The 23,560-nt window shown below is 41.2% G+C and overlaps 1 protein-coding gene across 1 annotated transcript in view; it reads right to left on the bottom strand.

The window, feature by feature from the left end:
- Positions 1-5,890: 5,890 nt before the first annotated feature.
- Positions 5,891-23,560, bottom strand: part of efna3a (ephrin-A3a) — an 88,706-nt gene continuing 71,036 nt past the window's right edge. Inside the window, exons 2-5 of the mRNA XM_033636704.2 lie at positions 21,959-22,260; positions 21,636-21,701; positions 19,842-19,919; positions 5,891-8,330 (exon numbers count right to left, since the gene is read on the bottom strand). Coding sequence (XP_033492595.1) covers positions 8,212-8,330; positions 19,842-19,919; positions 21,636-21,701; positions 21,959-22,260 — 565 coding nt within the window. The 3' untranslated portion in view covers positions 5,891-8,211. The remainder of the gene's footprint in view (positions 8,331-19,841; positions 19,920-21,635; positions 21,702-21,958; positions 22,261-23,560) is intronic.

The following is a 23,560-nucleotide window of genomic DNA, read 5'->3' as shown; positions in this document are numbered from 1 at the left end:
ATGGCACTCAGCTTGTGGTGCTGAAAGCGCCAACAAATACATTTCAAACCCTACCGGAAATGTCTCTTTCCAGAAATCATGACCCAGTTACCAGACCTTGCTGTGAGCAGTTTCATGTAGAAGCTATTTTCTTCTACCCAACTACACCCACCAACTGTATCACTGACGCAGAAGGAAGTGTGCATCTGCTGCTAGCTCATCTAGCACCACTAAGCTACCCAACGTTACTGTTCAGCCCAGGAGGACGGTAGTTATGTTAACATCTCGTGCCGTGATTAGCACGAGCCTCTCGTCCATGAGTAGATGCACGCTTCCTTCTGCATGGTGATACAGTTGATGGGTGTAGTTCACCAGAAAATAGTTCCAACATGAAACTGCTCACAACAAGGTCTGTGGATTATCTTGACTACCAGGTCATGATTTCTGGAAAGACACATTGCTGTTGCGTTTTCCAAATGTATTCCTTGGTGCTTCGAGCACCACAACCGAGTGCCATCTCGTTCCATTATATTGGAGAAAAGGGAGACATCTCTACAGCTGATATCTTCAACACTCGGCAACTCACACCAAAACAATCTAGAACAGGACTGTGGGTAAGAGAGAAAATGTGTGTTTTTGATTTGGGGGTGAATTGTTTCCTTAATTCATGTGAAACAAAAAGAAAAGACAGTGTAAACTCATGTTGCAGTTCATGGGGAATTATGTGATAGAGTATTTTTTTTGTCTGTGTGCAGAGACTCTCTGAAGTCAGCTCTCTGTACAACTGCAATTTATCACTTTCATGTGTAAACCAATTCAACAGACAAGACAAAACGTGTTAATTGTGAGCTTTAGAGGTGCTGCTGGGTGGATTTCGGATTTTAGTTACCCGTTTCCCCTGTTTCCTCTCTTACTGCTACACTAATAAAAATCTAGTAGGTACAGCCCTGCATATCGTGCTTTATCGCATTGGCAGAATTACATGTGAACTGTTAAAAGAACATTCTGTCTGTACCCAGTATCAAAAGAGCAAAAACACAAACAACCCTGTCATCAGTATGCACAAATCAACACAAGAATAAATGTAGATTTCCATGTAAAACAGAACCGGACTAAGCTGTATTATAGCGTCAACTATTTCTGTTTTACATGGAAATCTATTCTTGTCTTAATCTGCGATGACTCACTAATATAATCCTGAAGAGTTTAGGAAAAACAGCTAGTACAGTAGTTCAGCTCATCTTTTCAACTGTTACATAAGACACAATATTCTCTGAGGTCATAGAAATAAGGCTGTCTTAAAACCTGATTTAAAAACTTTCTTCACCGATTCATCATGTTAACACCAGATGTCCCTGAGTAACCTCAGTGGCACCATTAAATATTAATCAAACACGGGCTGCAATGATGGCTCACTAACTCCCTGTGTAAGTTTGGGAAGATATTATCATTTTTAAGCGACTGAACATGTATTCAGACCTGCTTACATGAATAAAGATAAACTCTATTTAAGGCTACACCGGCCACACAAAACACACACCAACTCATCTTGTTTATTTGAGTTAAATTTTTTATCCTATAAGCAAACATTCTCACTGTAAATCTGTTGCATAATGTTTTTCAGATGTCCTGTCTGCACCTCACTGATAGTTTCCCCAGCAGAGACACAGAAAGAAAGAAATCTTTGGCGACACCTATAGGTGGGACATGGACTAGGTGGTTACACTGTGGAGGATATTCTCATTATATCTGCTGTCTACGTGACAACACACCTGGTCGAGATGTTTATCATGATATTATATTTTTGTGTTAAGTGTAGCTGAAACCTGTGAGCACATCTGAGACAAGAGAGCACATAAAACTGAAACCAGACTTGTTCCACATGCAGTGACTTCCTGGCTTTGTTTTGGACCTCACATGCAGTGTGTATTGTGGGACCTTATATACACAGGTGTGTGCCTTTCTTAGCTGTGTCCAATCAGTTCAGTTTGCAACAGGTGGACTCCACATCATCAAGCAAACAGGATGCACCTGGCCACAATGTGGAGTTTCACAGCAAAGGATCTGAATACTTGTGAAAATAACTGACTAGAGTTTAGATTTTTTAATAAATCTGTTACAGTTTCTAAAGGAGTGTTCACTTTGTTACTGTGGTTTGGACTGACGAGCAAAAATGGCCAGTTTATCCATTTAAAGTTCATTGTATAACACAATAAAGTGGGCAGAAAGTGAAGGGCTTTCTGAAACCACTGACTGTTCATAAATAAAATACATGCGTGGTTGCACATATACTGTGCATATGCCAACTCTAAGTACTGTCAAAAATAATTACCAGGGAACAGATCACATATGTGATAAGGCTGCAAAGACACAAATTTATAGAGGTTGAATGAACCCTGTAATGAAATTGTTAAGGGAATCTGAACACTCATACTCCCTCTTCCTCCTCTTTTTTAAATTATTTTCTTTCTTTTGTTTTTGCTTGTCCGTGTTTAATCTTCCTTTGAGATCTATATATCTATATCTCCCTCCTCGGATTTTATGTACGTCGCACTGTACATTCAGTTGTAAAAGACTGGATAGATGGCAAGGCAGCTGGATACTTTGTAAAGACAATGATGGAAAGTGAAATGGAAATGATGTCAAAACTATTCTGCATGTATGAAATGCTGAAATAAGAATAAAACAAAATCTAAAATAAAAACTACAAGGAATCCATGAAAAACTGGAAAAGGCTTCCCAAACATGCACATCAAAGAAAAAAGACAAGGGAGCCTTTCAATATAAAACAGTGAAAACTACTACTATGTGTGCAGGTATACAGGCACTGAATGGCTTATAGATCACAGAAGTAAGTTTGGCAGCTTCTCGAGATATTTCAACTTCAGTAAATAACACAAATACAAAGCTGAGAAGGAAAGAAAGTAGACCATGAAGTGAGAAGCATTTTGTGTAGCTGGCACTGATATGTGTTTTCATGTTCACTCTGTCTCTATGTTGTAGTGCATGAAAAAGTTTTGGCACAAAAGTAATCATTATGCCTACATATGTTATACATTTCCTGGCGGTCATAAATGATTCCTGCCTTTTTTGGTAATTTAGCAACCTCTGATATGCGTGTGCTGTGTGAAGGGAGAAAACTTGTTGTTTCAGACAAAAAACATCTGCCAAATGTCTTTTTTGTGCCGCGTGATTCCAAAAAATAATACACACCTCGATTATGTCAGTTCTATCATTTTCTGCCCGGAGGCATCTGAACGAGACAACTCATTTTTTATGAGTCTCAACCTTGCAACAGGAGTTTCCAACGAGCACTTGAAGGCAGCACCAGTCTCAGTGATTGTCTCATTGATGTCCTGAGCAATAACAAGTTCTCTGAGGAGGAGGCATCTGCTTCATTGTTTGGGCCAGACGGTGCAGCTTGTCAGGGGAATTCTTCTTGACGGTGCAGGTCTGCCCGTGCTACAGATGGCTTATCTCACAGTAAATGATTCAGAAAACGATAATATGCCTCCGAACGGAGAAGAGGTCATATCCTTTGACTAATGGAATGTCTTCCTTAGTTAGAGTCTGGACAGAGCACTTGTAAGATATATACAGTATTTCAACATGGATGTGTGAAACTCAGCGGCTCTGGGAAAGGTGGACATTTTTAATCCACTCGCAACACTCCTGATCCTCTCATTTGAATAGTAAGCGGATCAATTAATGTTTAATTTAGGCACAAGCAAAACATATGCTTTCCCAGACAGGAATTTAAGGTGTAAATATGACAGTGTTAATTCCCTTACATAACTAGCCAGAGACAGCCTCACTGCCAAAAACGAAGCAGGCTGATTTTCTGCAAAATGATGGTTTAAGTTGTCAACTCAGGGCCTGGAGCAGAAGCTAAAACCCTTCCCCTGTTCCCCCATGTCAAAACACTGAAACGCTTATGTGCAAGTCCAAACCTATGAGCAGGCAAGGAACTGTAAGCCAAGACCTACTGTAATATTCAACAATTATCAGTCTGTCAGCTAAATGCACAAATGTCAGACAGAATCAAGTGTCAAACAGCTGTGAAACAGATATTAATGGACGTGATCACTTTATTGTAACCTGCTTGGTTAAGTATGACTCACATTTTGTCAAGTAAATCGTCGATCACACAAATTGTATTAAATTAACTTTGAAAGTTTCTTGGCACAGGCTGTCTACACACATACACACATTTTATACTCCATGACCCAGGTCTGGATGTGAGAAGTTGACAGCCGACAGCAGAATCTGCTCTACTTCTTTCTCTTTCTCTCTAATGTGTTATCAGGCCTGATGTGTAACATCAAACACAAAATCTTATCTGCGCCCTCTGTCCTTTCTGACATGGACATTAGTGCATCTGAGACACGTGTCCCACCCTATTGTCAGCTTCTTTCTGTTCTGCGTAGAAAGATTAGAAAGAAGCTGACAGGGGCAAAGGGAAGGGAGAGCGACGTGGAGAGACGGGAGGAGACAGATTTGTGGAGACATGAATGGCTTGCAGGTGTTTTTTTCTTTCTTTTTTTTTTTAAAGAGAGAGAGATGGATGAAGTGGGAGATGTGGAGCAGTGACTTTCCCCCCACGCTGTCATTATGTTTTATGGCAGAAGAGGTGTTTGCAAAACCAAAGCTGTAAGGATGGGCGATGTGAGAGAGGGTGATAGTTTTACACCGAGAGTGTGTGCAGCAGCAAAAGTGCTGTCTGGTTACACGTCTGCTCACAACCAACATATCTAAAAGTGGAATGTGAGAGAAAGAGGGAGAGCATTGCTTTCAAGTAGTGCTCAAGAAAAACAAACAGAAGTGAGTGTAGAGTGAGTGAAGGTGAAGGAGTCACTGTTAAGATAAGGAAAGGGCAGACGGAGACAAAGGAGAAGGCTGCATGTGTTTATGTGCAAAGACACCGTAGGGGAGACCGGATATGGTTCTAACACAGAGTAGTTGTAACTAGGGATGTCAGTTTCAATTAATTTTGCTTTCAATAGCCTGACACCCGTTAATTGGTAATCATTGACTCAGTGATCTTTGGCACCGCATTTCAAAGCACTATCAATATAGAGAGGGTAAAATTTGAATGTTTTGTGATGAAAATGTCTTTTACTTTATTTTCTGTTGGCTTTGCTGACAACCAGCCAGCTAGCTGTGTTAACATGCTGTACTTACTGCCAGCAGCCAGTCCTCCAGTCTTCAATGTTAGCTAATGTTAGCCTTGATTGCTCTACACTCTGCACCACCTGGGTCATTTCGGAGCTAACTAGTGACGCTGCTTAGTCAAAGATTTCGGGTGATGGCACGGTCATGTTGCAGAAACATGGTGGCCATCCTCTGTTCTCCCCCCAGGTAGCTTTATTTTGATGCACAAAACTCCTTTAGGACTCTCAGCTACAGTAGCACCACTCGCTGTGCTAACACTGCTAATGTCACTAACAGGGCTAAAGGGGTTTTGCAACTCAAAATTGGGGGCCACCCAGGGGTAGACCAGAGGGTGGGCATGTTTCCACAAGAACACTGCTGAGTTTATATACTCAGGTCATTTTAGTGTTGAATAAAAAGCCTTCAATGTCTTAAGTTTTGTCATAATCCTTATTTCATGTTACACGGTGGCACGGCGGTATAGTTGTTAGCACTGTTGCCTCACAGCAAGAGGGTTCCTGGTTTGAGTGAGCGTGAATGGTTGTCTGTCTCTATGTGTCAGCCCTGTGATAGTCTGGTGACCTGTCCAGGATGTACCCTGCCTCTCGCCCAATGTCAGCTGGGATAGGCTTGTATCAAATTTTGAATGCACTTGCATAAAAAAGCTCCAAGATACAGACAGAAATGTCAAAAATGTTACAACCATCGCAGTCTCCCCTACAATTAGTATGTTGTGCACTTATAGATAAATACACAAAAGTAAATTTGCAAAAAGATTTTAATCAGCATTGTTTTAATCATTCTTGGATCAATTTACAGGTTTTTTTTAATCATTCTTGTCAAAGGTAAACACATTTCTTGTGGTTGTCTTCAACACCAGTAAATGCTTTTTGCCCACTTCCCAAACCCCGTAACGCAAACTAACATTACAGAAGAGCACAATCTCTCATACACACTTGCATATTCAGATCCTACAAACGACTCCTTAACGGGTACGAAATTTCTAAATGCAACATACTCGAAAAGCGCGGACAAACACATTCTACATACATACGCACACAAATGTGCACACATATGTTTTTTCTCTTGCTCACTCCCACACACACACACACACACACACACGCACACACACGCAGGAAAGCAGGCAGATAAAGCCACACACTCACACACTCGTACACGCTTGTGCACACGCACGCACATTCCATAACCGGCATGTATTATAAATATACATTACAATGCAGACTCCTTCGTTTCGCAAGTGCAGCACTTGAGGAATGCTGCCCTTCTATAAACATCGGCTCTGTCTGTGCATTCACAGTTGGTTTATGACATGCGCTGCTGCAACATAATCTGGTTAGCAGTATCTGTTACATGAGAGTAGGGTTACTGAGTGTACATCCCCACTGATTAGTCATAACCAACAACCCTCTGCTTTTGTCAGGCTGAATTACATCTGCCTATTTATCTACACAGGCAAAATGCTGCAGTAAAAATTCCACTGTTTAAAAAAAAGAATAACAAAATGGCACAATAGCTTATTGAGCAAAGGCCTACAAATGCACATTAATAAATTAGGTAGATAAATAATATACTTTAATGTTAAAATAAATACATCTTAAAAGTAAATAAATTAAAAAAGCACAACATTGTAATCTGATTAATGCCAGCCTACGTTGTCCTGTATAACAATATAAAAAAGTGAACTTCTCTTTATTTGCACATTCACACGTGTTGTTGTTGTTTTTTTCTTTACTTTTTTTTTCTTTTTTTACAAAATGGCGGCAGCGTTACTTTGAGACTCAAAGCACAATTTCTCCTCAGGCACCTGCCGCACTCTGGCGACTGTATGGGGTCGTTTCCATGGTGACTGTGACTGCTGTAATGGCCATCAGCACTGATTGGCTGGGAACCTCTGAAGTGGAAAAGGAATAGATGGGGTTGTCTGGGATTAAAAGGGAACTTGCTGCGGAGAGAGAGGGTTTTTTAAGAATTGTAAATTAGTGGTATTCTGAATGACTGCTGATTGCTGCGAAGAGAAAGGTTTGACATCCGGAAAATCTACGCGAAGTGCTGAGGGTAAATGCATCGGAACAAAACACACATCTACCACGTCTAAGTGCTGTCAAATTACTAGTCCAGGGTCTGTATTTTTCTAGGGTTGTTACAGTGTGAAGGCAGGAAATACAGACAAAGGACTAGTTCTAAGAGAGCACTCGCTATCTTCTAAGAAATGCAGGCTTTGCATCTGTACCTATCACAAAGCCAGGGGTATTTTTGATGTCTGGTGAAAATGGATTCTTGAAAGACCCGTGGATATCCTCACAAAGTCTTTCCCTTTTCTTAAGAAAGAAACACCTTGGGCTCTTATTACCAGCAGCTCCCTCTCACCAGTGAGAAAACATTCTTCAATGTCCAGGATAATGGCAGCAGTTCTCGTCACTGACTGATTATATAAATATCCCCTATAGAACATCAGTACAGGTCCAGAGTCCAGCTTGCTTTTTTTTTTTTGACTACATTAACGTTGAGTTTTATCCATCAGCATACATGGTCCATGGTCCAAGGTCTAAAAATCCACTGTAGAGTTTGCCATCCTCTTCAAAGCATACAGTCACCAAAAACCTTGCTTTCTTCAGCTAAAGACAGTGCAGCTTTAATTCCTCAGGTGATTTTAATATCCATGCTACAATAAGAGTGTGTACTCTACCTCATTACGAGTCCACTTTCAGCATGACAGCAGCACAGAAGTCTGACTCTAAATATTGGTTGTGGTCTCCATGTTGTGGCAAACACACCTGCATGAAATGCCGTGGTATTCATATGATAATGACGTCCAACAACACATGGAGTGTCAAAATACACTGGTGTAAATATGACAGCAAAAAGGCCTCTCCTTTTTAAAGTCTAGTTAAGTTCAAGGATGTTCTTCCTGTGTCCTTTTGATTGTGGTTCTGTTGCACCTCTGCTTGATTCTTCTTCTGTGTTTCTGCCAACTTTTACATCAACAACTCGGTGGATACAAAGCCCTTTGGACAAGGCGGTCCCAGCTATGCATGAAGTGTCACTCACGGTGACAAGTCGCTAGGACAAAAGGACGGCAGACACAAGCAGCATCGCCACGGTGAGAAGAAGGCGGTCATGTGAAGGGCTGCTGCCACTGACGCTTTTCTCCAGTTTGGGAACTTCGGGGTTAAACTCATCTGGAGAGAAAGTCACAGGGAGAGAAAATAAGAAAAAATGAGAAAAAGAGAAGAGTGTGAAAGAGCGAGAGACACAGTGTGTGTGTGTGTCTGTGCCAGACAGAAGGAAATGAACCATTACTACATTATTAATTCATCAATCTAAAGGCAATGTGTGATGCATGCAAATTGTGCTTTAACATATGCAGAGAAAAGACATGATGCAATTATCAACAAACCACCAATTATCATCAGCACTGCTACATATGGCCATTCTCCCCCGTGGGATGGAAAATTAAAAACACTTTTGTTTCTGATCTGTTTTTTTTTCTCCATGTATTCCTCTTTTCACACTAATGATGTTTTTATCCTAGAGGGATTTCAATCAAACCAAATTACTATGGCCTTGCCATTGATTAGACACAACAGAACATTAGCTGGAGGGAGAAGACGGAGAAAAAGCTGGGAGAACACATTTTGTATTATTCGGTAAAAAGTGGATTACACTGAGTCATTACGCTGTGTCTTGACATAATGTTTCCCATTATATCTAGAGGGTTATTACATGGCAAAATAAAGCAGAAGGAACCAAACAGAGCTCTGTTGCTTACACAACTACAAGAACAACCTGGGCTGGCTGCTTTGAGATGGCAGAAAAACCTTGTTTTTTTCTAACAAGTAATAAAATTGCAGAAGAAAGCTGCAATTTCTTCCTGACGTCAGTCACATTAGCCCATCAGACATAAAAGAGAGATGTAGGTGAACTAATGGAAGAGTTTAAAGCTTTGAGATGCGTCACACTGAAGTTATATTGTATCATTAGGAAATTATTTGCGTTTGACAGCTTAAAGGGGACCTATTATGTTCATGTTCAGGTTCATACTTGTTTTTTGTGTTTCTACTAGAACATGTTTACATGTTTTCATGTTCAAAAAACATGTTATTTTCCTCATACGGTCTGTACTGGAACACCTGAATTCACCCTCTGTCTGTAATGCTCTATTTTAGCACCTGTCTCTTTATGTAGCCCTCCTGACAAAGCCCAGTCTGTTCTGATTGGTCAATATTTCTACGTCTTCTGTATCTGCACTCTTGCTACATCCTTGCAGCTGGGGAATGACTGTAACAGAGCATAGCAACACTTTCTACTATGAAAAATCACAAATAAAAGCTACTCAACCAAAATCTTCACAAATGAACATGCTCTGTCTGGTATATGATCTGAAATTGGGAAGAAATTAAAAACATCATTAACGAAGAGTCCATTTTACCTAGCATGTAGCTACATGTAGCAGCGTACTTGCAGCTGGGGAATGACTGTAACACAGTATAGCGGCACTTCACACCGTGTAAAAACACCAATTAAAGCCTCTAAACCAAAATCTCCACAACTGGACATCTTCCAGCAGGAATATGATCCAACAGCGGGGAGAAATGAACAACATCAGCAACCAAGATTACATGTTTTGCTGATGTTAGCATGTAGCTACATGTAGCAGTGTACTTGCAGCTGGGGAATGACTGTAATAGAGTATAGCAGCACTTTCTACCGTATAAAAACATATGAAATATGATCCAAAATCGAACCGAAATTCACACATCTACCACCAAGATGATATGTTTACCTGATGTTAGCATGTAGTTATATGTAGCAGTGTATGCTATGTCATGTAAATACTTGCAGCAGCGTGTCTGGAGCAGATGAACAGATAAAGAAATCTGTCATAAGTTGACATAACTGAGTTTTTTGCTCACAGGTCATTACTTTTCCATTTGTTTACCTCATTATTTGAAACTTTGATCATGTTTAATATAAACATCCTTTGCTGTAACATTGTATATATGACAGAAAATAGGGAGAAGCATAACAGGTCCCCTTTAGAGTGATGCTGGAAAGTTGAAAAATACTTGTTTTGATACAAGAAAAAATATATCTATTTGACAAATTGTGCCCAGAAACTGACAAAAATCTGGTGTTTGTCTATTAAAATTCCATTACTTATGCTTTATTATGTTGTCATCATAATATCCCAGTGCGTAAAAATTCCAGCCAGCATATCGTCTCCTATCAAATCAAATTGAATTTCAACGGGAAATACATCAAATTAAAGAGGCAAGATGTCTTAAAAATGCTGTTTCACTGTGACGTTAAGGCCCTGTCTGGAGTTTGCTGTATATGGGGGAGACAGTAATTGGCCACAAGTAAAACAAAACAAGGGTCGTGATAAGAGATGACACATGACAGCTGATGTTCGATGAATGTGAGGAATTTTGTTGTTGCTGTCTGTCTGAGAGTAAATCATCCAACCACTCTGGTTTGTCCTGGTTATGTGCGACTCTCGCGTCAGGGTTGTTCTTAAGGAACACAAGGTCTCTGTCTGCGGCGATGACACTCAACAGTGACATTCACACCGCAGTGCACTGAACGAACTCAAGGCAGGAGGGAGAATATAAAGCAGCACTGCCTCAGGTAGGGCCCACAGGTCACAGCAGGGCCTTCACACCATCCGGTTTGTTTCTCCAAAAGGTTTCAAAAGAGAGGCTCCAGAAGTAAAAATGTATACTCAGTGACCAGAAGAAGAAACACTCTGTCTCTGCAGAAAAAGTGAACTCTCCCTTACTTTTACATAAACAAGTACATGCAGCAGCCACAACTCCATTTCCACGGTTGCTTTGGATGTGAACTGATTCATTTCGTGTGATGTTACAGACTTTATTTGTGGGTGCCAGGAGCTTTGACAATCACAAAGCTGCACAATATGCACCTCTTCAAAACCCTTGCTATTTAGGGAGGCCGTCCTTGGAAGATGAATGTGGGGGACGTCGGGCGCCTGGGGCCATAACAAGTTATCAAAGGTCCACAGTATGACACCTAACATCACAGTACAATTGTGGGATACAGCAATCAATTTCCAAGCGCACAATCTGGTGCAGTCTCGTCTGTATGGGGTATAACAACAGACGAGCGAGCGGGGTAGCTCTCCTGTTCACGGTAAACCGCCCAAGGCATTTACAGTGAGATAAGAAACATCAGCTCTAGACTGTCGATGAGTGGAAGAAGGTTGTCTGGTCTGATAAATCCTCGTGCCAACTACGCCACATCGATGGTAGACTGGCAGTGATGCGTAAACAACATGAGGTGATGGACCCATCATGTATGGTTACAGCTGTATAGGTCAGTGGGGGAGGTGTTATAGTGTGGAGGGCATTCAACTGGCTTACACTCTAAATGCCATCTTCCTCCATAGCAACTGACCCCCCCTGGAGCCACCTCCTTGAAAAAGAGCAACAGAAAAGTGGCACAAGCATGTATAAGACTGATGCAGCTGTAGGGTCTTGTAAGCACACAAACAGAAAACAACTCTATAGTCTGCAAATGTCCTCAATTATTGTGAAAACGCCCACACTCAGGGACAAAAACGCCAACATGGGGCGACTGTGCGAGCAGCTTATATTGACCCATACTTTGTTTAATGTATTATCGTACAGATACCAAAGAAGGGAGCAGTTGTGGATGGGTCAAGCAAACACAGTACTTTCACTCAAGAGACTAGAGCTCGTATCCTGAAGTCACTGTTGACTTCTTTTAATAACAATGTAGCCTAGTATGATAGTATGTGTAGCATGCTATGCTAGTGATGTAGGTAATGCGTCATAGGTACACGTCATATTACTAAAAACATACTTATTTAATGGCAAACCATGGTGTTGTTGATTTTCAGTCTGATTATCAGGCTAGGACACTACATGTCTGTTGTAAAGTTGCTACGAAAGCATGGCAGCTGCTATCAGCACCAAAGGTGGTCCAACTGGAGCCAGACACTGTAAATGTTCATTGCTCAGCACAACCTTAGGGGGGTCTGGGGGCTTGCTTCTCAAGGGAGATTTTTTTTTTCCTATTCACATCACAGCAACATTTCAGAGAGTAGAATGCCTAAACATCTGCACATTACTTGGATAAAACATGATAGTTGAAAAAAAAGACAACCTGTAAAGCCTAGATCCTGTGAGGGATGCTACTATGAGGAAATTTCCCCAGTGGTTAATAAACTTGCGACAATGCCGGTATCACTGACTACACCAGATATTTTACAAGAAAAGATAATCATCAGTGGCACTCCTATCTGTACAGCTCTGATTTAAAGTACTGCTAAAGTAATCCAACCAATTTCTGCTGCTACAGCTTTACATTAAAAGCATTTAACTGGAAAACATGTCTTAAAACTTGACTTTAATGATGAAGTAGTCACAGGAAAAGCACTGTGTTCTCCAGTGAGATTAGCAGTAGAGCTATTGTTCATCAAAAATGTGTCTACAAAACAAGACAACAGCCATTTTTGGCATTTGTTGACAGCCAATCAGTTTGAAATTTTGCAGGAAGTAACTGAACAAGAAAGAGCAGATGAGTAAGCTGTTAGATGAAGTTGCAGGTGATAGGCTGCCCACCTCCAATTTCTTAGTGATGTAACCAGCTCCTTTCCCTTGTTAATGTTACCTACTAGCATTGGGTTCCCATCTAAAATTTTGCCAAACAGACACCCTTCACCATCGTCTAGTCAGTCAACTCTCTTTACTCTTGTGATGTGATAAGTGGAATCTGACTTCTGCTACTCTCTGCTGTGACTCTGCTGATGTGCAGAACAGACACTTTCAGTTAACTGTTGCGTCCATCGGACTTGATTTAAAAAAAAACAAACAAAAGGAAAGGAAAACGAGATTGGGGGCAGTGGGCAGGAAATGTAATCGGTGTATGCTTCAACACCATGTAACACAGATAACACCAACTGCCACGGCAAGCCTGCTTCCTACTTTGTATCTAATTGTTCTCCAGCTGTCTTCATCATTCTAAAACCACAACACAACAAATGTTGAGGATGACTAATTTTCCCTCATGACACCTAAAAAGAGGCAAAAAATGGTCTGTTACTATATTTAAGCTACATAACACAGATAGGGCAGGAATTTGGTGTAAACAGCATTACTAATCTTGCAACCTATTTTTGTTGTACTATGCTGAGTAGAGTTCACAGAATGAATGTTTAGCTGACAAATCTGCTACATTTGAATCCACGCCATGATAATCTGGGCTGCTCTGACTGCAAATCAAGGATGCCCAACAATGCCAAGTACATGTGGTCTTCAGTACTCTGAATTTAATATTGAGCCAACACAAGAAAGTTTACTAATTTATATTAGATTTATTAGGAATAACAGAGATTCTGGGCTTTTGAGAAAACATTCAGGGCTGTAGCCCCAGAAGCCCCCCCCCCCCCCCCCCCCCCCCCCGCTCCGCCCCTGGGTCCAGCATGTTTCTGAACCATTATTTCAATTCTTCTAGTCACTGAGTGTACAGGCTGCACATATGGGATGAAGTCTTTTGTTTGCTTGGTGCATCACAACTATATTTCTCTGATATTGAGAAAATCTGCACATAACAAGCCAGTCAGAACAGATAAATCAAGGCAGGCAGTGCCTATTGATGCATCTTAAAATGATCTGTTTACAATTGCATTTTCTGGTCCACCACCCAATTTATGTTGCAGCCTTTAGCCCTCTAGCTTTGCAGACACTCAATATAGGAGGACAGCATGTAAAGGCAAGTATGTCACAGATGGAAGAATGAACAGAGAGTACTAAGCTCTGCTGCAGGAAACTATAAGATTATGATTAATTCAAGCACTACATTTGTGGCAACCAGCCATTTTTGCTCTACTTCTATACTACAACGAATCCCTTAGTAGAACAGATGTGTGTTTCAAAGGGTTTAGAAAATGAAAATCATAAAAAGGTAAATCAAGTCAATTCAGACTTAAAAGCCAATTCTGGTTTATTTCAACTTGGGTCTTGTTTTTGTAGTTTATGTTACATAGTGGACTCACCAAAGTAATTGCAGAGCTAATGGAAACACCTTCTAATGGGGCAACAAAGACAAGCGAGTCAGATGATGAGGCAGGTTGTAAACAAGCCAACAGCATCCCATTTCACAAAAATGAATCACAGGCACTGCCTGCACACAGATTGCAAATGGTGGCGGCGTCTCATTTCACAAATGATAAACTGTGATGATTACAGCCGACAGCTTGAGTAATATTTTTATTGTTGGCCTCCATTTTCTCTTCCAAGTAGCTTTGGCTGACCTGGGGATTTGTTTAAAGCCTGTATGCTCATCTTATTGCTCATCTTTCTTTCTCTGTCTGACTTAAGCAATGTCACAATGTTTCCAGATCTCAGCAATAGCTTGTTTGCAATCACAATTTGCAATTCAGATGGAGGGCAGGAAGTGATAAATCTGTATACTGCCTGAAATGGAAATAGAGGAATATGACTACATAAGAGGGCAGGATGAACCCTCAGGCAGTAGGTATCATCAGAAAATGTAAACTCATGTTGGATGTGATCCATACAAAACAAAAGAAAAATGCTTTTACCCACAACTTGACAAATTTGCCTAGCGTGGACACAAATTACCTCGTCCTCCAGCACTCCTAACGTTATGAAAGTGTGCAAGAGTCTAGTGGACTATAACTATTCTGTGTGCGGTTGGGTCCATGACTGAAACAACTGCTGTCTTGTTTTTGGCCAATTAGCAAAAGTGCTTTATATTTCAACTGTGTACATGGATGCACCGCTGTCAGGCTAAAGTTATGAGGTAACCTTAGTTTAGCAACTATTTTCTACCTACTAGGTCAACCGTCCCCACAGGTCTGGTGAAAAGCTCAAGGAATGTTTAACACAACACTGTAACGTTAACATTTGACATTAGTTGACTCCGCTTAATTTGGCCCGTGTTTTTTCCCATCTTGATGGATTGCAGTGTTTATTTCGTCAATGAAAATTATGACGAAAAATGTTGGTCAATGACCTTTTTTTTCAATGATGAAGACGAGGTGTTGACGAGCTAAAAACAGAGTTTGATCATGCTAACTATGACATAATGTATGTTTCATTTTTGGTGATGAAAAAAAAATGAAAATATTAGTGGTGGATTGTAGGACGTTCAAAATGAGAAGATGAAAGAACTAAATGATAGCTGATTTTATGAAGCGTAGTAGAAAAGCGTTTTTAACTAGGAAGCGGTGAACAACCATGCTTGCTGTGTCTTTTCTGAGGCCATAGGAGCTATACTAGATCGGAGTGCTGATGGGTCATCGGGATGTTTCTCTAGCCTGCACACACTCACAACGGAGCAGCGTCTACTGTGTGTGTCTGAGACTGTGGATTGTGGAGCTGTTAAATGAATTTGTGGAGTCTGTTAGTTGCAGTGGTGGCTGTTAGCAGCTAGCTCTGCTTGTTTGCTGCTGAACCGCAGCAGAGCAAGCAGCCGTCAACTGCTGGACTTCACATCTGATCCCCACAGGACTCCACTCGGAGGGTAAATGATTTGATTGCTGTATGACAGGCAGGTAGGGGGTTTGAGTATCTATAAGTGTAGCTGTGCAGTAAATAAAAAGTCTGAATGGAAATGAACAGCGCAGTTTTCTCTGACAGAGCTACAAGTAAAGTTTTAATCAAAGATTCTGTGACAGGATACAAGTTTAAACCTCCAGACTAACAAGTTGCAGGTTAAGAAAGAACTCAGGCAGAAATAACGTCATATTTCTGCTTCTTGACATGAAGATCGGAGTCAAAGTTTACAATTAACCAAGGTACAAATCCTAGCTGTCTAGCTGTCTTTAATAGTTATTTATGGTCTCAAAGTTTCAGATTTTTAGCTTTTAAAATGATGATCAGTAAGTATGCGCTCATAAATCATTCTTGAAACTCTGCTGGAGAAATGCAAAGCTGTAAGCGTGAGGAAATTATTTATAGTTGCAGAAAATGTTTAAATGAAATTTGTATTGACTTTTCTTTGATTGCATTGTTTTGAGTTGTTGTCGACTAAAACTAAACTAAACTATGAAGGATGAAAATGACTAAATCTAGTAAGTATTTTGGCCTAAAGACTAAAACTAAAATAGCTGCTAAATTAACACTGATGGATTGAAACAGCTGTAAACAGCGCAAATCATAGGCATTTGTGCAGTGCTGGTAGTCTTTGCCTCCAGTTGTCTGCCCTCCATCTGGGCAGCGTACTGATGTATGATGTCATGGGCAAAGAAACTTTTAACCTAACAGCCTTATGATTACCCAAAGAAATGTTGTCAGAAACTGCAGAAACGAGACCCAACATGTAATAGACTGGAATTATCCTCAAAACACCCCGTTGAATAAGGAAAATGTGACGTAGAAGCAAAGCTAATAATAAAGTAAAGAGGATGACAGCAAGTCCAAACATATGCGGAGACAGAGGGAGAGATTTGTTTGTCAGTCTGTGGGCTGGTCTGGTCCTGAGGGTGAGTCAGAGAGTGGGTGTCCAGCGGTCAGCAGGGCCATCAGGGGTACGAGTTGTTTTTATGTGTGTGCGTGCATAAGTCTGTGTGTCCTGATTTTGTTATTCCTCCAAATGTATTCAGCAAAATGCATCACAATGCTAGAGGCTATGATTTTTTATGATTCCCTGCCAGTGTGTGTTTTTTTATATTAAATTCTACGTAAGCTGGAGCCGGAGTTACTGCTGAGCAATTCGCCCACCACTGAGCTTTTCTTTCTTCCTCTGCCCCTTCTCTCGCTGCACCCCCCAACTTTCACTGCCCCCACTCTGGTTTTTATCTCTTTCTCTGCTGCTTTCTCTCTCTCTCTCTCTCTGCCTCATCTGTCCCTCTTTTTCTGTCAGCCTTTCTCCTGCTGCATTTCTCTTTCACTGCCCCCTTCCTGTCTTTTATCTCTCTGTCTCACTGTATCTCTCCCTCTCCCTCTCTCCATCATCCCCCGGCCTCCCTGTCTGTCTCCCTCTTCTCTCTCTCTCTCTTCTCTGCCCTCTCCCTCTCTTTCTCTCTGAAGGTACTCGTTGCTGATGGCTCAAGAGCTCTCTTCGCTCCCTCTCTGCCGGTCTCAGTTTCCATCTCAGGCAGGTCACACTCTCTTAGCCCTCGTCACACACTGCCCACAGCTCCCAGAAACAAGCATACTAAATGATTCTCGGCAAGAGGCTTTTGTGAGAAAGAAAAATAGAGGGTTTATGTAACCACTCAGCTGCACAATTGACTTGCTGGCTGACATGTTTTCTCCTTAGGTAAACATGGACCTTTCATTCCTTACAAGACCTCTACTGACCTTGTGGAGGCTTCACCTGCGTGTGTGTGTGTATGTGTGTGCACCTGCGTGTGTAGGAGATAAAGTATTTTTTTTATTGTTTGTAATTCTGGTTTATATTACCCATTCTGATAACTTAAGTGTAGAATCAATCCAATACACATTCTCGTCTTTTTTTTGTGCTCCCCAAATTTGTAATCTATATACCTCACTGTGCTCATTAAAATAATCAGGCAACATGAGGCCAGGATGGCTGTGGCACTAAAAACTGAGTTAGTGTCCTGTCATGGCTAAATTAATGTAACTAATGTAATGTAATGTAAAATTAATGAATTTTATAATGACACTGACAAATTAACTGCATGATAATGAGCCCCAGGGTTTGGATTTAGGACCACTCTTATTCACAGTTTATTTAAACAGTATCAGTCAAAATGTGCCAAATGCAAATTTTCAATTTTATGCGGATGACACTGTTTTTTACTTTACAGTATCAGGCTCTTTGTCAGTTACAAGAGGCTTTTGATACTGTACAACACACGATTAATGAGCTGATTTTGAATCCTGACAATCAAAACCTATGATGTTCACAAACTCACAGAAAGAGCCACTAAACCTTCCATCTATCATTTTGTTTCAGAGCAATGTGATTGAGTCTGTGTCTTCATATAAATACCTAAGACTCTTAATTGATGAGTCTATTTTAATCCTCACATTCAGCAACTTGTGAAGACACTGAAGCTCAGACTAGGCTTTTATTACAGAAATAAAGTCTTGCTTTTCTTTTGATGTAAAAGAAGACTTGTTGCTGCTACTTTCATGCCTGTGATTGTCTGGGGAAATGTTTTATATATGCAGGCATCTTCTCAATGCCTTCTCTCCTTAGGTACTGTATACCATGATGCATTGAGGTTCATTACAAGTATCAAGGCCCTCACTTACTATTGCTACCTGTATGCTCAGGTTGGCTGGCCTGCATTGTCCATCCGCATTTATCCAGCTGAAAAATGCTGGTAGTTAGCATCCATATTCAGAAGAACTAGCCTTGCTATCTGTCCTCAAAGTTTATCTTGAAATAGGAAAAAGGGCTTTTAGGCCCCTGCAGCTTGGAGTCTGCTGCAGACGGAGGACGGTGCATCAGGTTGTAGATGCTTTGACTAAATATCTGCTTTTATCTGATCCAGGATATGCTGACCTGATTTCTTGGTATGTTGTGATTTTTCATTTGTTTTTTGTCTGCAACTGATGTTTATTGTGCTGCTGCCTGTCTTGGCCAGGACATTGTGTAAAGGATATTTTTAATGTCAATTAAGCTTTTCTTGTTAAATACACTGGCACCAATACCTTCTTAATACTTCCATGTTACTTTAGTGATTGTTACGTTATCACAACTGATCATAATGGGGGCCAAAACTATGAAAATAAGCCCCAAATTCCAGCGTTGCATTACTCAAGATCAGTCTTCATCTCAGGACCACTTTTTCAACATTTCAGGCTCGACTGCATTTTTACTCGATCTTGTCTCGGTCTCAGACAAAGACAACTCTGAATTTGTTTTAAGATCAGTCAAGACCACAACTGTGGTGATAAAACTAAATTGCCCATGCAAAACAGGACAGCTGAATAAAGATGCTTAAGTCGATTTCAGCTCCTAAGTGTTTGTTTGCACATAGAAAATTCCTCTCTGAAATGCCTTTATTATGATTTTATCAAGACATTTTTAATGGTACACTTAAAGGATGAATAGGGAGGAATCTTCATCTGTTTTCTGTGGGTGTTTTTATGGGAATGTGCATCTTAAGAATCAATTGGTGGACGGCCTCTGGTTTGCATGTCGAACATTTTATCGCGTTTTATGCAGTGTGTGACTCTTGACTTGGTCTCTGTCTTGGTCTTAACTTGGTCTCAACTCCTGAAAGTCTTGGTCTTGTCTCGGTCTCGATAGGCTCTGGTCTTGGTCTTGACTTGATCTCACTTTAGGTGGTCGTGGCTACAACACTACTGAGCTGTAATAAAGTGGAATTACCTGTTGCCTAATAGATGTCATGGGTCTACTGTTGGGTTAAGTACACTTTTTTGGCGTTCCTACACAGATGCCCATAAACACAGTATGTAAATAAGGATGTGAGTGTATGTCAGTACTGCTGAATCACGTAAGTTTCATTGTTTATTGTGTTACCCATATTGCCCAATTCTCAGAGCAGAAAATAAAGACTTTACTCATCAACCAGCTGTGGCCTGTGGATTTTCTCTTGCCAACCATAGAATAAAAAACTAACAAATGGTTGGTTCCTTTCCACAATGATTGGTACACAAATCCAGCTTTGCAGCCACAGCCAAATATTGACCAGCATCTGGCAATTGGCTGCTGTTCATTCTCAGCAACTCAGCGTCACTCACCAATGTTGTGTATTTTGATGTTTGGCCTGACTGTGTAGTCGGGAGAGGTCTGACTGGAGTCATCATCTGCCTGGGAAACTGAGAAACACACCGCATACACACACACACACACACACACAAAAAGACAGAAAAAGAAAGAAGAGGGAGAAGTGAAAAAGCAGAGGAGAGAAATGACGGTGGAGTGAGGGAGGAGAGACGGGGGAGAGAGAGAACACCTCATTAAAATGACAAGACTGGGTAAAATGTGCATTTTAGGCACCACTAAATTGTATACAGATATAGCAGAGCATGGAGCAGTTGGTGTGCCCTTGCCACTAAGAAAGCTTGAAGAAATCCTGGACTAAGATTTCAGACTTCTATCTGAAGATTAAAAGCATTTGGAACTGGTGGACAGAAACCATTTTTACATTTACTCTCTGGCTAGACATAGAATTACATTCAGTCTGCATTGCCAAATTATCCATGAATGAATGATGTGTGGGTTTGTACGTCTTTGTGTATTTTCTGCCTCTTCTTTTTGTAACTAAATATGTGTTTTTGTGTGAGCCTGTGATTCTGCAAACAGTTAGGAGGAGGATGATGAGCATTTACAGAGAATTTACACAGAAGCTGGTAGCAATCAAGTTGCAGCTTTTTCGCAGATGTAAAGCATATGTCATGAATATTCTCTTTCTTATCTGAAAGTCTTGAGAGCGGTCAAGGTGGGAGACGTGGAGAAAAATGAAAACGGTCTGCAGGCAGCTGAAATCAACAGCTTTTTGATAGCAAGCTGTTAAAATGACCTTGCTGAGTAAAGGTTGTGGGTTGTAAACTGACTAAATGCACCAATGCGCACATAGCCATTCATGCACACACACACACACACACACACACACACACACACACATACACACACATTAAAAAGATTTACAGCCGACAAACTACCATGTGCAGACACACACAAATGCTCCAACTCCTACACCTCGAACACACACAGCGACGCACACACACACACACACACACACACACACAGAAGCAAATGGAGGCGTGGTAGACACATCAATAGATTAACCGTGACACCGGGATGGGGGGGTGGGTGTTAAGGTGATGTGTACACAGGGGCTGACACTGGCCTGAGTGTGGGATGTATTAGTGCTGACAAGGTTAGAGGAGAGGGGGAGGCTTTCAGCACTGGGCTCCCTGATCAAAGGCCTGCAGGGGAGAGAGCAGGCTACCAGGGTAAAAATAACACACACACTATACAGGGCAGCAGGCAACAGAGAACCAGAGAGAGAGAAGACGAGATAGACAGTGGGGGAGAAGGAGGGAGGGGAGAGGGGGAAAGAGATGGTCAAGAAAGGGATGGGGAGTGACAGAGAGAGAGTGGAAGGGTCGAGAGAGCCAAATCTGGCAGCTGAATCATTTTTTTCAACATCTTTTGTGCGGCTTCACGAGAGCATGTCATTCACAGAGAGAGATAGAGCATTACTGTAATAGCACTGAGACAGAGAATAACATTAAGCCATCACTCTCAAAGCGCTGCTTCGAGGGAAAAGACGCCATCATCAAAACGTCGCCAAGACAGCGCGCAGCAGAGAAGCCTCTCTCTGAGACAAGACTGTCAGATCTTAGTTTTTCTGTCTGTTTCTCTCTCTCTCTTTGTCTCTGTCTCTCTGTGTGTTTGGGAGATACAAAGAGATATGAGGGGAGAGGGAAAGTGGAGATAAGGTGACAGAATGAGAGGAAATGTTATGAAATGAATTGGGGGGGGGGGGGGGGGGGGGTGTTAGGTAAGACAGGATTCTTAGGTCTCACCGGTGGAGCAGCAGACGTAGACCCTCAGTCTCAGGCAGCTGTGGCCATGGTGGTGGGTGGGCGTGGCTAAGACAGAGAGCAAACACAAAGCATGTCAACCTTGTGCCCTCTGCAGGCTGCACCACCTTCAAAAATCCAAACTGCAGTTCTGCAAGTGAGCAACGTCCTCAGCTGAACTTCCAGGATCTATTAGCAACACCCACATGCCATCAATACATGTGGGTGACAGCCACTGAAGAGGAGACATTACAATATTGGATGTTCAGCACTCTTTGGCTTTTTCCATCCATCACAATAAACCACCGTTTACTGGCCTGACTCACAGATATAGTAGTACTCCTGTCCCACGTTGAACTCGTAGCCCAGCGAGAAGGCGCTGTAGCGCTGGAACTTCTCCGAGAACTTGATGGGAGCATGAGGCGCGTGGGGCCTGTTGCACTCCCAGCGCTTGAAGCCCAGCTGGGGGTCGCAGGTGCGGTAGCCGCGGTAGCTGACCATGTAGAGGATGTACTGCTCAGCCACAGTGCGCTCTAACGTCCCCCTCTGGCTGGTGTTGTAGTGCGGGCAGTAGATGTCCAGGTAGTCATTGACACTGACCTGCACCGTGAATCCCTCCCTCCGCAGCCTGGATGAACAAGACAGACAGATACAGGAGGAGAAAAGATGGACAGAAATGTGGATTAGTATTTTAGCCAGAAGACTTTTATTACTTTACTTAACTACTTTAAACACTGGAAGGCCTGAGTTTGACAGTGTATGGCAACCTTTCATTACTTAACTGCTCAAACAGATGTGAAGTTATAGTATTGTTTGTTTTCAACATTTGCTATAGAATTTAACTTTAAACCGCAGGCATGCCCGCGCACCCACACACACCTTGGGTAATCTTCTTTTTTGTTTGTTTGTTTTTATAGAGTGCTGCAGGGATGAGTCCTAAAACCCAGAACCCGGGGGTCCTTTAACTCTGTATACATGGGTGTTTTTTTTTGTTTGTTTGTTTGTTTTTTTAAAACAAACAAACTGGCTGCAAATAATGAATTGTTTTCATGATCTGAAAAGACATTTGGAGCCTTGTCGCCTGCATGAGGTTGCCAGGCAACCGGACCTCAGGAAATGACTTCTCAAGAAATAGTCACGCACATAATTTTTACACTTTCCAAATAAACAAACAAACAGATATGACATATCAGTTACTGAGAGGTGCTTCTAGGTGGATTTTTGTAATTTTGGAGTGTTGTCACTATCCTGGAATTTCTAACGCAAACCTTGAAAAGTGTCAATATTTGATGCTATTTTCAGTACCACCGGGAAAAATTGACAATGAAGGCATAAAATAGAAAATTTTAGAAAAAGATAAATATAACAACAACAACAACATGACGATGATGACTTATCCTGGTTCGTAGCAGAGAACAGCAGAATGACTGTACGAAACATTATTAATAAGAGAGAAAAGCGAGAAAACGCAGCTGGTACCGGTTATGGCAGCAAACAGTTACTGTCACTGCAATTAATCTGTTGATTATTTTCTCAATTAATCAATTTGTTGTTTGGTCTATAAAATGTCAGATAGTAAAAATAATGTGGATCAGTTTTTATTTCCTAAAATGTCTTGTTATCATGAGTTTATAAAATATTCACATTTAAGAAGCTGGAATCAGAGAATTTTTACTTTTTTTTCCTTAAATAATAACTCAAACCAACTGATTGATTATTAAGTTAGTTGACGATTAATCTAATAGCAGACAACTAATTGATTAATCGTTGCACATCTGCTAACGGTGTATGAATACCGCTGAAAATGAGTGGTTTCAAGTATTCAGAATCAGTCTGCATCAATAATGATATTGATAATGTTACTTTGGACACGACTTTGTTTTCAGTCTTTGTGTTAAACTAAGCTGATCCTGTCCTGACCGGAGCTT

This window comes from Epinephelus lanceolatus, chromosome 16 (genome assembly GCF_041903045.1).
Source record: "Epinephelus lanceolatus isolate andai-2023 chromosome 16, ASM4190304v1, whole genome shotgun sequence".
Classification (NCBI taxonomy): domain Eukaryota; kingdom Metazoa; phylum Chordata; class Actinopteri; order Perciformes; family Serranidae; genus Epinephelus; species Epinephelus lanceolatus.
This window is presented reverse-complemented; position numbering and strand designations above follow the sequence as displayed.